Genomic DNA, 13,003 nt, shown 5'->3' with positions numbered 1-13,003 from the left:
TCTGAGTCTTGCCTCTGACTGTGAGCTAGCCCAGGGACCAGTTAAGGAGGTCAAACAAAGGAGGAGGTCGAGGATTAACCATCAGCCTAGGCAACAAGATGCCAGGCACGGAGGGTCTTGAGTTTGGAGGACAACACATGGGCTGGCAGTGGGGCCGTCCTGCTCCAGAGATCCTGGAGGCCTGTGTCCACCCTTCAGCGGACAGGACTGTGGAGCCTGGGGGTGCTGCGGGGACCCGCCGCCTGGAGCCTAACGCACACAGGTGTCTCCTCTCACCTCCAGGCAGGCTGCCCGGCGGCGCCCGCCCCGCGGGGACTGTGGGCATCGGCCGTGGCCACATCAGCAGGTGGCGGCCCCTGCATCATATTCAAAGCCGGGGGACCTGTTCCAGGGCACGTGCATCGAGAAGCAGAGAGTCCAGGAGCTGAGGCTGACCGTTCACTTGAAACTCCTCCATCACTTCTTCCGAGGGGCCGGCTTGCTCCTCTTTTTCAATCTGGTTAACAAAAAGAAACAGACAAACCTTCAGCATCGGGGCTCAGTACTAGAACTGTAGATTTATAGACTACCTTTGAGGTGATCACTTCTGGTAAACTCAGCCTTAAAAATCTCTCCTTAATTTCTCACTTTTGGAAGTATTTGGCCAAAATAATATGATAATATTTTTTATTTTATAATAATATTTTATATTTTGGGCCTGAGCCTGGGAAAGATATTCTTTAAAAGCTCTTCTGTCATTATGGACAGTGATGATTGTTTCGCTGTTAATCATTGCAAATATTTTGAAATACAGAAAAACACAAAATACCACCACTCCTAGAAAAAGCTAGTTTTACTGCCTATAGACATGCACACATGAACATACACACAGATACACATAGAGGTGTGTATGCACATTATAAAATTGTGGCCATATTGATGTGTTCCTATTTTGATGCAGAACAGACTTTTCAAGAAGGAGATAACACCCAGTTATTTCCTTATATATATGTGATCATTATAAATATGTGATCCCAAAATATTATTGCTTGAAAGTTTATTCTCCAGCTGAGGGATTAAATTATTTAGACTGCAAAAATCTATGTGACTACCTTCAAAATGAGGTCATGTCAAATAGTTTCAGAGTATCATCAAAGTTCTTAATTTAAAAAATAAATAAGAAAAAAATACCAAGACAAGTGCATCAGAAATATGCATTTTTCCACCAGAGACTAACCTTATGAGGATCACAGCTTTTCCTATAGCTTGGGGACTTTGGAAAATTCAAAATAAAATTCAAAATAAAGTGTTAACAGCATTCTCCCAAACCCCAAATTATATGGCAAGTGCTAGGGCCCTTCAGAAAGGATCCAGGACACCAGGAAAAACAATGAAGAAATACTTAGTTGAAACTTGTCTAGTGAGTTGTAGCCTGAAAGGTTAGAACACTTCTCTTGAAATTTAGGAAGAGAATCTGTTTTCTGGATCTTTTCCATGCCTTCCAGACGTGGGCCAGCCAGTTCACATTAGAATGTCCTATAGATCCCGCTGAATATAAACCCCTGGATGCTGACACTAGTGTGGATGCTCACATAGCCTGGGTACCACCCCTGCAGCTACCGCTGCACATCGACCACTTAGCATCTTAGATACCCTGAGCACCTGGTTATCTCATGGGCACTCCCCTGGCAACGGCAGCCACATTGATGCCACTGGGATGCCCAAACTGCAGCAGCAGCCCCTGAGTTCCTTCTCAACCAAGGGAAGCAACCAGCTTGGGGAGGATCTGCTAGTAGTTAGGATTGAGTGACACAGGGTATCTGTTACATAAAAGTTCTAATAAGAGCCACTTACTAGTAGTAGAAGATGATGAATTGAAGCATTTTACCATGATCACAAATGAGGTAGATAATAGCCACATGTCACAGATGGGAAAAAACAGCTTTAAAAGAATAAGTGACTTGGACAGGCAGGGGTGCTAAGCCTCAAATCTGATGCTGAGGTCTGACCTTTCCACCGGGCCGGACTGACTGCTAGGTGTATTGATAGGTCTGTTCAGTCAAGCCCTGAGTCAGGCCCTGGGGTCGTGAGTATAAGATAGAGTCCCCAGAACTTCCCTGGTGATCCAGTGGCTAAGACTCTGTGTTCCTAATGCAGGGAGCCTGGGTTCAATCCCTGGTCAGAGAACTAGATCCCACATGCCACAGCTAAAGATCCATGTGTCGTGATTAAGACCCGGTGCAGCCAAACAAATAAATAAATATTTAAAACAAAAAGATAGAGGCCCTGCTCCCGCGACTCCTGCACCCTCCAGCAAGGGAGATGAACCCTGGGGTGTCAAATGTACCAGCTGAGCTCACACTGGAGTTGGCCTCAGCTCAGGGAGGAGGCTTTGTCTAAGGGCCACTCCCAGGCTCCTTCCCACTGACAGCAGTGATGACTCTGCAGACATGGGCGTCCTCTGGCTACATGACATGCTCTGCATATCATCCCCGTTGGCCCCATTTGGCCATCGGCCAAACCAAAATAGGAAAATAACCGGCCACTATTAAGCAAGAAGTAAAGCTGTACATGTGCTGATCATCATCTTGTAGCCTAGCTCTGAAGGGTGAAAGTTGTAAAGACCTTCCTCATGGCAAAGCAGAAGAAACAAACGGCTCAGGGCCCTGTAGGACTGGGGAAAGAAGAGGCGTGAGTTTTGGCTTATACATAGACAGCCCTCGCAGGGCTGTTCTTCAGGGTCTTAGCTCTCCTTGAGAAGAGCTGGCCCTAAATGTAGATTAGAATTAAGTCCATCATGTAAACGCAACCCGAGAGCTTCATCTCTCATAAGCATCAAGGTGATGTCAGTACCTGGTGATCCTGGGGAATTGCCCAAGTTAGAGGTAATTGGAACCTCTTTGATTCTGTAAATGCAAAGCATATTCATACCCATTCTCTAGTTTGATGATAGAGGAGGTCAGTCAGTGAGCTATGAGGAAAGATAAGCCACATCCTGAAATAAGAATTTGAGGTAAAAACAGGTATGAACCTACAACTCAACCCAAGTCCAATATCTGGCTGGGCCCAGGCCTTTGGGATCTAATCCCTTTTTAATTATTCAGAAAGACCATTTGGCAAGGACTTAATCTTATTAAAATATTTTTCTAAAAATAAAATGTTCTAGGTGAAATAGCAGTTTAAACCACATACAGAAACTAGGCACAGAGAGCAAAAAGAAAAAAATGAAACTGTCTCTTTTCACAGATAACATGACTATCAATGTAGAAAATTCCAGAGTCTGCCCTCCCTCCCCCCCAAAAAAAAACTAGAATAAGTGAGTTTGGCAAGATCACAGGATACATGATCAGTATATAAAAATCAATTATATGTTTATACATTGGCAATGAAAAATTGAAATTGAAAAAGAACTATTTTAATAGTACCTAAAAGCATGAAATGCCTAAATGTAAAGAAAACAATATGTGTAAGATCTGTATACTGCAAACTACAAAACAAAAAGGAGTTAAATGAATGGGGAGATACACCATGTATGGTTCTCCCCAAGTAGACTTACAAACTTAACACCATCCCATTCAGTTTTACCAGGATGTATTGTGGAAATTCACACACTAACACTAAAATTTCTATGGAAAAGTGGAAGAATGAGAATGGCCAAAAACAATTTCAAAAATGAAAAAGAGTGTTGGAGAGTTTGCACTAGACTGATGTTAACACTTACTATAAGGCTATAGTTAATGAAGCTGGTTAAAGAAAAGATACATAAATTAATGAAACAGAATAGAAAGTCCAGAAATAAATTCACAAATGACCAACTGATTTTTGACAAAATTGCAAAAGTTAAGAGTTAAAAGATTCAGTGGAGAATCTTTTCAACAAATGATGCTGGAACAATTGAATATCTCTATGTAAAAAAACTTGAACCTCAATCCATATCTCACACCATTTACAAAAAATTAACCCTATATGGATAGTAACATAAAAGTTAAATTTTTAAATTTTGAAAAGAAAATATAAGAGAAAATCTTTGTGACCTTTGGTTAGGCAAAGAACTCTTACACACAATACAAAAAGCACACATACAATACAAAAGAAAAACATGATCTATAAAAACAAAAAATTAATAAGTTGGATTTAGCCAAGGTTTAAAACTTTGGTCCTTCACAAAGACACTGTTAAGAAAATGATAAAGTAAACCACAGACAAGGAGGAAATATTTGCAAAACATATATTTAACAAAGAGCTTGTATCCAGATATATATTTTTATATATCTGACATATATAAAATAATTATATTATAATAATGTAATTATAATATATTATATAATAATACACTATAAGACACAATAATAAGAAAATAATTTTCTTTTTAAGTGAGCAAAGGATCGAGCACACACTTCACCAGTAAATGTCTTTGGTGGATGATATATAAGTTCATTTAAAAAAGCATCATTAATCAATAGGAAAAGCAAAATTAAAACTACAGTGAGGTACAACAACTCTCATATTAGAATGCATAAACTTTTAAAGGGCTTCCCTGGTGGCTCAGTCGTAAAGAATCCGCCCACCAATGCGGAGACACAGGTTTGATCCCTAGGTCAGGAAGATCCCCTGGAGAAGGGAATGGCTACCCACTCTAGTTTTCTTGCCTAGGAAATCCCATGGACGGAGGAGCCTGGTGGGCTACAGTCCCTGGGGTCACAAAAAAGTCAGACACGACTTAGGGACTTAACAACAATAAAATGAACCCTTATGTTCACTGCGGCATTATTTATGAAAAGCCAAGATATGGAAACAATGTCCATCAGTGGATAAGTAAACTGTAGAGCATATATATATATACATATGTACATACACGCACACATACATACATGCATATAGTCGGCCAAAAAGCAAAAATTTCATTCTGATTTTTCCGTAACATCTTGCATATATATGTATATGCAATGGGCTATTATTCACCCATAAAAAGGTATGGAATCCTTCCATTTGTAGCAGCATGGGAGGACCTGGAGGGCATTATGCTAAGAAACGTAAGTCAAAGAAAGTGTGTGTGGAGTAGCATCACAGGATCTCGTCTACACATGGTATCTAAAAAAGCAAACAACCAAATGAAAAAGAAGCTCACAGACAGAATAGAGGCAGAGAGCAGGGAGGAGAAGCTAAACTGTGTTGACTTTTTTTTAGTTTAAATAAACTGGAGAACTTAATTTAAATAAACAATTAAATAATGAACACTTAAAACCATTTTAAAATCAAACTACCAGGATTTTAAAAAAAAGGAGTCTGATGGAGAGAGAAGGAAAAGCCAGAGGCGCCTGGTGAAGTTTAAGAACAGTTGCTGTGAGAACTTCAACAACGCAAGCCAGGAGAAAAGCAGACTGTGATGAGTTGGATGAGTCCACTGGTGATTTCAGAAATGGCTCTTGTTTCCATCATCGGACAATAAACGTCATGAGAACAGGTGGTTCAGACGCAGCTCCATCCAGCAGAGCTCAGCAAGCCCTCAGGACAGCCTCACAGCCTGTGTCCCTGGTGTTCCTAACCTACCCTAACCTTCCCAAACCTCTGATTCTTTCCTCCTCAGAGTATGACTTGCCTTCATCTTGGCCCATTAACGGGTCTCTCTCTGCTTTCCAAAGCCAAGGCTTTTCCTGCTCCATCACTGGCCCATCCCTCCACACACACTATGAAGGAGCCTTACTCTAGCCACGATCCCTATATCTTCTCCTCTGTTTCTAGGTTCAGTCTCACTTCTGCGTCCCTTCACATCAACTCTAAATGTACTTTAAGTTATGGTTAAAAAAAAAAAATTCCAGAAAGTAAAATTGGCAAACCTGTGTGTGTGGTGAGAGGCTGGAAGTCAGGGTGGGGCTTGGGTTTCCAGTGGGAGTGACTAGAGAGGCTGTGGCGTTATTTGCTGAGATCGTTGATAAGAGGAAGAGTGAGAATTGCTAAAGACTCAAAAGGCTTTTGTCAAAATTGTATAACCCCTAAAGGTCAGATCTCAAAAATGGCACCATTTCTAAAAGTAAGTCTGTTTCAGGAAAACTTTCTGTGACCTTCTCTTCACGTGGAATTTAGTAGCTCTGCTTTAGAGGGAATTTTTTCCCATTAACCTTCCTCCTACCACTTTGATTTAGGACAGTCAGTGTCAATAGAGTATTGTACGCATACTGCATAGTATGGTGAAGTAGTAGCCCTACTGCATTGCCTTAGGACCTTTGGGAACCCGAGAAGGGAGAATGAGTACCGTAGGGAGGGTTCAGATACGTCTGGGATGTCACTGGACATTATGATGAAGCCTGTCAGGTCCCCTGGTCCCAGGGAAGAGGCAACAACTGAGGAGGCAGTAGCCTATAGAGGTGTCTTCTCTGATACCCACCGAGAATAGCTAACTGGGGGAGTCAAAATACACCACCACTAAAATATTTAAGTAAGTAAAACCAGTGAGGCTAAATCCAGACACATCTGTGTCTCGGAGGAGATTGGCTTTCATTGTCTTCGCCCTCCTTCTGATGTCCTGGTTCAATTCCCAGCCACCCAACAGCCATCACATAACCCACTGGGGATGGTGGGCTTGAAGCCACCACTGTGGATGACTCTCCTCCACTTTCCATATTTCCTAACCACATCCATATATCAAAACCTACCTGTCATAGGACCTTAGTACTCAGGCCCCTTCAGAAGGCATAAATTAACAACCAGATTACCTGGTATACAACTTCCTATTACACTTCTAGGGATTTACCAGTCACTTACCAATCTGTTATTTCTCTTCACAAATTAACCTCACCTCATCTACGCTGGGGATGGGGTGGTTACTTGTTGAAAATGCAGCTCCCCAGACCTCACCAGTGACCCAAGGAATTAGATTCTTTGCGAGCATTTTAACATTCCCCCAGTTGATTCTTCTATCTACTACATCTGAAAACATCGTGAGACATGCACACACTATTATCTGCTGTGTAGTCTCTGAGCATCAGAGCATATACGAGAATCTCAAATACAATTAACACCCACTATTAGCTTATAAAACAGGCTCACTTTCAAATACTAAAAGGATTAAAGAATTGGCTTGCCACGCGTGTGGGCAGAGAGTATATGGGAAATCTCTAACCTTCTGTTCAGTTTTACTATGAACCTAAAACTGATCTGAAAAAGCCATCTATTTAAAAAAAAAAAAAAAAGGTTGACCTGCCCAAGGTGGAGCTGATGAGCATGTGCTGTCCGGCCCACCTATTCTGTCTACAAACATCACCCCCTTTGGTTGTTGTTCAGCCACCAAGTTGTGTCCAACTCTTCAGGACCCCATGGACTGCAACATGCCAGGCTTCCCTGTCCCTCACCATCTCCCAGAGTTTGCCCAAGTTCATGTCCATTGAATTGGTGACACCATCCAACTATCTCATCTGTCGCCCTCTTCTCTATCTCCCTGTTATCCTCTAATTATCCTCCCGCTTATCCTCTGCTTATTCTAACCTAACCTCTTTGAAGCCCCAAACAGGGAACCATTCTCCAGGTTCCCATCGCCCAATGCACATGCTGATTACGAGAGTACTGGAGCATTTAGCCCTACACTCTGGCTAACTATTCTCTCATCTGGTCCCGGTGAGTCACAAACAACCTGGTTGTTCCAGCTGCATCCCCATCCCCAACATAGTATGTGGAACTCTCTACATAGGCAATCAAGCTTGTTGAATGAGTGAATGATCTTGCCATTGAGGTTAACATCAGATGAAGTGTGTTGGGAGGAGGGATGAATGAACTGGCTGACCCTCTCCTTTAGCACACACACAGATACCCCTTAGAGTCCCCATTCCTTCTCTCTCTGAGGCACAGAAATCGAGGGCCTTTATTCAATCTGTCACTGTGGTTCACACTCGAACTTTATAAATTAATCATTTGCAGCCCTATTAGACAAAGGAAGCAACCCACACTGCCATCTGAAGTATTGTACCACCAGCATCTTTGAGCAAACCAGGAGCCACACTAGGAGTTTCCAACGAGGGGATTTGATGCAGGGAACCGATGACACAGTTTTTGCAAGGCTGAATGAAGGAGGACCATTGAGATAACCCACTGGTAGGAAATACAGGAAGCAGCTACTAACCTGAGGGCTGGGGGGAGCAAAAGGGAAGAGATGGTGTTACCAGAACCTAGAAGCTTTGCCGGGGGACCCCCCGCGGCTGGAGCCTGGCCCTCTCTGGGGGCTGCTGCGCGGCTGCGGCTTGGCCTTCTGAGGGGGGCGCTGCTTGGCTGGAGGAGGTCGGACTTCTGGGCGGGGGCGCGGCTGGCGTTCGGGCCTCGGAGGGGACCGTGGCTTGGCTGGCGCTCTGACCACCGCGGGGGGTGCAGCTGGCTGGCGCTTGGGCCTCTGAGGGGACGTGGCGCGGCGGCTGGGTCTGAGAGGGCCAAAAGAAGCTGCAGGCTGGGGCAGTGGCTCTCCTCTGCTGCCTAAGTGATGCTGACCGGAGCTGGAAACGGAGGCAGCCCTGCTCCCCCTCCCACCTTCCAGTCTCCCTCCAGTACCTTCCGACGGCAGAGCCGAGAACGGGGAGCCGACTGCCAGGGGGTTGGGGGAAGCGCAGTTTGCAGAGAGCCCCGGCCCCAGCATCGCAGAGCAGAGCAGGAAGGGGGAACTCGGAGCCAGAGACAGAGGCCAACGCAGCCCAGGTGCCGGCGGCAGCACAGACCACTCACCTGGTCTTCTGGCAGGCGCAGCAGATCCAGTCCTCCTCTTTCTTCTGGTAGAAGCAGCCACTTTTACAGATGCTGTACTTGCGGTCCACGATCTCACGTTTGGAGTTGAGGAAGGTGAACGGCGGGCAGCAATGTATGCTGAAGTGCTCGGAGAACTTCTGGTTCTTGGAGAGTCTGGGGCCCTCCTTAGCCACTTTCTGACTCATCTCACTGGAAAAAACAGTGATAGGGGCAGGGGGAGTGGGGAGACACAAAACAGCACGTTAGGCGAGGGAGGTTTCTACTCAAGGAACCCACTCCAGGCCACTCCCATGGTCCAAGCTCACATTCAGGGCTGTCTTCCATCCTGAATCTAGGTCAATTTCCTGCCCAGCTCTACGGAAAGGAGCTATTGAATAAATTGCACTTTTTAAAAAAAAAATTATTTTTAAAATTTTGAGTATAGTTGCTTTCCAATGTTGTGTTAGTTCCTACCATACAGCAAAGTGAATCAGCTATACATTTACATGTAGCCCCTCTTTTTTTGATTCCCTTCCCAATTAGGTCACCGCAGACCATTGAGCAGAGTTCCTTGTGCTGTACACGTTATCATTAGTTTCCTGTTTTATAGGAATCAATAGTGTATATATGTCATAGTATATATATATATGTCAATCCCAACCTTCCAATACATCACATCCAAAATTTAAAAAAAAATATTTATATGGTTTTTAAAGGTTGCATTCCATTTACAGTCATTACAAAATTTTGGCTGTATCCACCATGTTGTACAATACATCCTTATAGCCTATCTTATACCCAATAGTTCATACCTAGGCAGTGTAAGGGAAGAGTTGGTTAATTTTTATTTGTGTATTTTAAAATCATGTTTTCTGAAAATGGACCTTCTTTTCTCTTATGTGTTAGCCACTCATTTAGGGCAGGAAAAAAATATTGTAAAGCCAAATACATCTATGGCAAAATAATGTTAGATTTAGGAGTGACTGTTTCTCTAAAAACTCAAGAAAGATTTGTTATTAAAAGCATAATTGCCATTCATACAATAAAATACTACACCAGAGAAACAACAGACTATAGACACACATCAACTTGTTTGAATCTCACAAACATAATGTTGAACAAAAGAAGTCAGACACAAAGAAGTATAAGCTGTATGATTCAATTTACGTGAGGTTCAAAAACAGGTAAAACGAGTCAAGTGCATGGTACTAGAAATCAGAACATAGTTTTGTTTGGAGAAGGTGGGGTCTGAGAAGAGGCGGGACGGAGCCTGCTGGGGCAGAAAATGTTCTGGATCTTGATCTGGGAGATGACTACACGGGGGTATATGTGTATAAAAGTTCAGTGAGCTCTGCACTTCACGTATGTGCATTTTACCACTTACCTAAGTTAAAAGGGGAGAAGGCAAAGGCACCCCACTCCAGTACTCTTGCCTGGAAAATTCCATGGATGGAGGAGCCTGGTAGGCTGCAGTCCGTTGAGTCACTAAGAGTCGGACACGACTGAACGACTTCACTTTCACTTTTCACTTTCATGCATTGGAGAAGGAAATGGCAACCCACTCCAGTGCTCTTGCCTGGAGAATCCCAGGGACAGGCGAGCCTGGTGGGCTGCCGTCTATGGGGTCGCACAGAGCTGGACACGACTGAAGCGACTTAGCAGCAGCAGCAGCAAGTTAAAAGGGAGCTTCCCTGCTGACTTGGTCAGTAAAGACTCTGCCTGCAATGCAGGCAACCCGGATCTGATCCCTGGGTCAAGAAGACCCCCTGGAGAAGCAGATGGCAACCCCCTCCAATATTCTTGCCTGGGAACTGCCATGGGCAGAGGAGCCTGGCAGGCTACAGTCCATGGGGTTGCAAGAGTTGGACACGACTTAGTGACTAAATCACCACCTAAGTTAAAAAAGGAAGAGTAAGAGGAAGAAGACAAGAGACTAGAGAGAGAATTTTGATTCTTGGGAAATTTCTGAAAGGGTGGGTAAAATCTTAATTACTACAGCATCCTTTGAGAAATGTGACACATGCAGAAATAGTCCTACCTAACACTCCGAAACCTTGACGTACACAGGGGACTTAAATGACTGTTTATCAACAAGAGCTGACAAATAAACACTGGTACTATGCATGTATACTGGACGCTGAGCATGTGAAACACAGGTAATGTGCATGTATACTGGACGCTGAGCGTGTTCTTGCTCTCAGCAAACTCAAGGTCACGTTGCACACACAGACATGCAATATGTCATTGCAAGACAGAATGATGTCAACCAGCAGAAATAAGTACAAAGATCAAAGAGACCATGAGAAAGTGATGGATTCTTTGAAGACAGAGCAGATAATCTGGGTTGGGTTTTATTGCTGTTGTTTATTTGCCTGCTCCAAGTCTTAGTTGCGATATGTGAGATATTCCGTTAGGGCATGTGGGATCTAGTTCCCCAACCAGGAATTGAACCTGGGCCCCCTGCGTTGGAGGCACAGAATCTTAGCCACTGGACCATCGGAGAAGTCCCGGTCTGGGTTTTAAGTATGAATATGTTAAAAACAACTAAGTTACTCTGAAGGAATATTTTGATTTTTGTTTTTGGTTTCTTTTGTTTTTTATTCAAGTATAGTTGATTTATAGTGTGTAATTTTTTTTTTTGTTTTTTGATGGGGTTTTTTTTTTTTTTTTTCTGCTGTAGTTAGAAATGAGGGCTGAGGAGCAAGTTGAGTGTAGTTATAAAAAGAAAACACATTGTTTTTCACTTCGTAGACCTTGTAGAGTCCAAATTTTGTGTTACACCTGTTATATATGTTGCAAATGTTCCTTCCTGATGTTTCACCATCTTTTATCATGTCAAAAATAATTAATTTTTTAAAAAATGCATGGCTGTATGAGGTCTTAGTTGCAGTGGACAGGATCTTTCAATGCAGCGACTAGGGCTTCTCCCTACTTGCGGCACACAGGCCTAGGTGCCCTGAGACATGTGGGATCTTAGTTCCCCAACCAAGGAACAAACCCTGGTCCCCTGCATTGGCAAGTGGGTCCTTAACTACTGGACCACTAGGGAAGTCCCCAAATTCTTAATTTTTAGGTAATTAAGTTTCCTACTTCCCAGGGAGTTCAGTGGTAAAGAATCTGCCTGCCAATGCAGGAGACCCAGGTTCAGTCCCTGGGTCAGGAAGATCTGCTGGAGAAGGGAATGGCTACCCACTCCAGTATTCCTGCCTGGAGAATTCCATGGACAGAGGAGCCTGGTGGGCTACAGTCCATGGGGTTGCTGAGAGTCGGATACAACTGAGCATGCACACACACTACAGTTTCTTACTTGGGGTTTTATATTTTACTTAGGAAAGTCTTCCTCACTTCAGAAGTTCTTAGTCATAGTCATGAATATCCCATTTTGGAAGAGATTCTTCTCTGAACCTCATTTTCACGTCTCTTTCTCTCTGTAAGTCCTCACTTCTACAGAGAAGTTATCAATAAATACTCTTTCTATTTCCACATCTCCTCCCCATCCATGCTCTTTTGTCTGGCTTCTGTTCCTTTCCGCCCAAAGAGAAGTGCTTCCCATAAAGATCTCTGTGCTGCCAGACCAGCCATCTTCTTGTCTGAGCTCTCTTTCCATGTAAACACTTCCCTGTCTGGTCCCTGACAGTCTCTTAGATTCCCTCCACCATCTCTACCATTTCCATCTCAGTATCTCTCATAGGTTTATCTGCTTTGTCCAAAACTTTCAATGTTAGAATTCTTCAAGGTACAACAAATACTACATGATTAATGGGGTTGCTTCAAGCATCCAATTCAGCGTTTATTATATGTTCCAGTTGTGCCAGGCACAGCCTCTGTAAGGAACACAAAGCTGAGTCATACTGAGTCCTGTCCTCAAGAAATGTGTCCACCAGCTGGGAAGACAGGCAAGGATACACATGGCATGCTCCTGGTCACAAGACCATCTATTGAGCCCAAACATGTACACATCTCTGGATCAGATAAACAGCCTGCTGACGGCGAGCTCACAGTGTACGTGATTAATGTTGCATAGATGTCAGCAAGTGCCATTCAAGGACAGCATGCTCTGAAACAGGGGAATGTGCTGAGCAATGGCACAGGAGAGCAGGGCCATGTGTCGGGCTGGGGAAGCAGGTAGAAGATAAGTGGAAACCTTTCATCTGGCCCTGAGATTTGGACAGTCAGAGATAAGGGTTTGTGGAAGGATGGGAAGGGTTGATTCCTAAGCAAAGATACAGAAAGGTGAATTGCAGTTACCCTGAGAGCCTGCCCTGTCTGCCGGGCAGCATGGGAGAGGTGATGGTGTCAGGACACAGGTGATGAGGTAGCC

General features: G+C 43.8%; 1 protein-coding gene and 1 non-coding gene across 3 annotated transcripts; both read right to left on the bottom strand.

Moving 5' to 3' along the window:
• Positions 1-456: 456 nt before the first annotated feature.
• Positions 457-8,888, bottom strand: MOBP (myelin associated oligodendrocyte basic protein). Of its 2 annotated transcripts, none has more exons than XM_065935247.1 (2): positions 8,683-8,888; positions 457-496 (listed from the first exon to the last, which is right to left on the bottom strand). In XM_065935247.1, the coding sequence occupies exons 1-2, from the start codon at positions 8,886-8,888 to the stop codon at positions 457-459; spliced, it is 246 nt and encodes an 81-aa protein (XP_065791319.1). The 2 variants fall into 2 exon arrangements, with proteins under 2 accessions (XP_065791319.1, XP_065791318.1); XM_065935246.1 differs by lacking the exon at positions 457-496 and adding an exon at positions 8,129-8,384.
• Positions 8,889-11,112: 2,224 nt separating this feature from the next.
• Positions 11,113-11,185, bottom strand: TRNAG-UCC (transfer RNA glycine (anticodon UCC)). Its single transcript has one exon. It is a non-coding gene; the product is annotated as a tRNA-Gly (tRNA).
• Positions 11,186-13,003: the final 1,818 nt, after the last annotated feature.

The sequence above is a fragment of the Muntiacus reevesi genome, chromosome 4 (assembly GCF_963930625.1).
Source record: "Muntiacus reevesi chromosome 4, mMunRee1.1, whole genome shotgun sequence".
Taxonomy (NCBI): domain Eukaryota; kingdom Metazoa; phylum Chordata; class Mammalia; order Artiodactyla; family Cervidae; genus Muntiacus; species Muntiacus reevesi.
Note: the sequence above shows the minus strand (reverse complement) of the source record. Positions and strands in the feature narration are given on the sequence as shown.

Bases quoted from the DNA above. Each gene is read 5' to 3' on its own strand.
- MOBP (XM_065935246.1), bottom strand. From the start codon at position 8,888: ATGAGTCAGAAAGTGGCTAAGGAGGGCCCCAGACTCTCCAAGAACCAG. The intron at 8,385-8,682 runs GTGAGTGGTCTG...TGGCCCTCTCAG, and splicing joins TGCGCCTGCCAGAAGACCAG to ACCCAGCCGCCGCGCCACGT.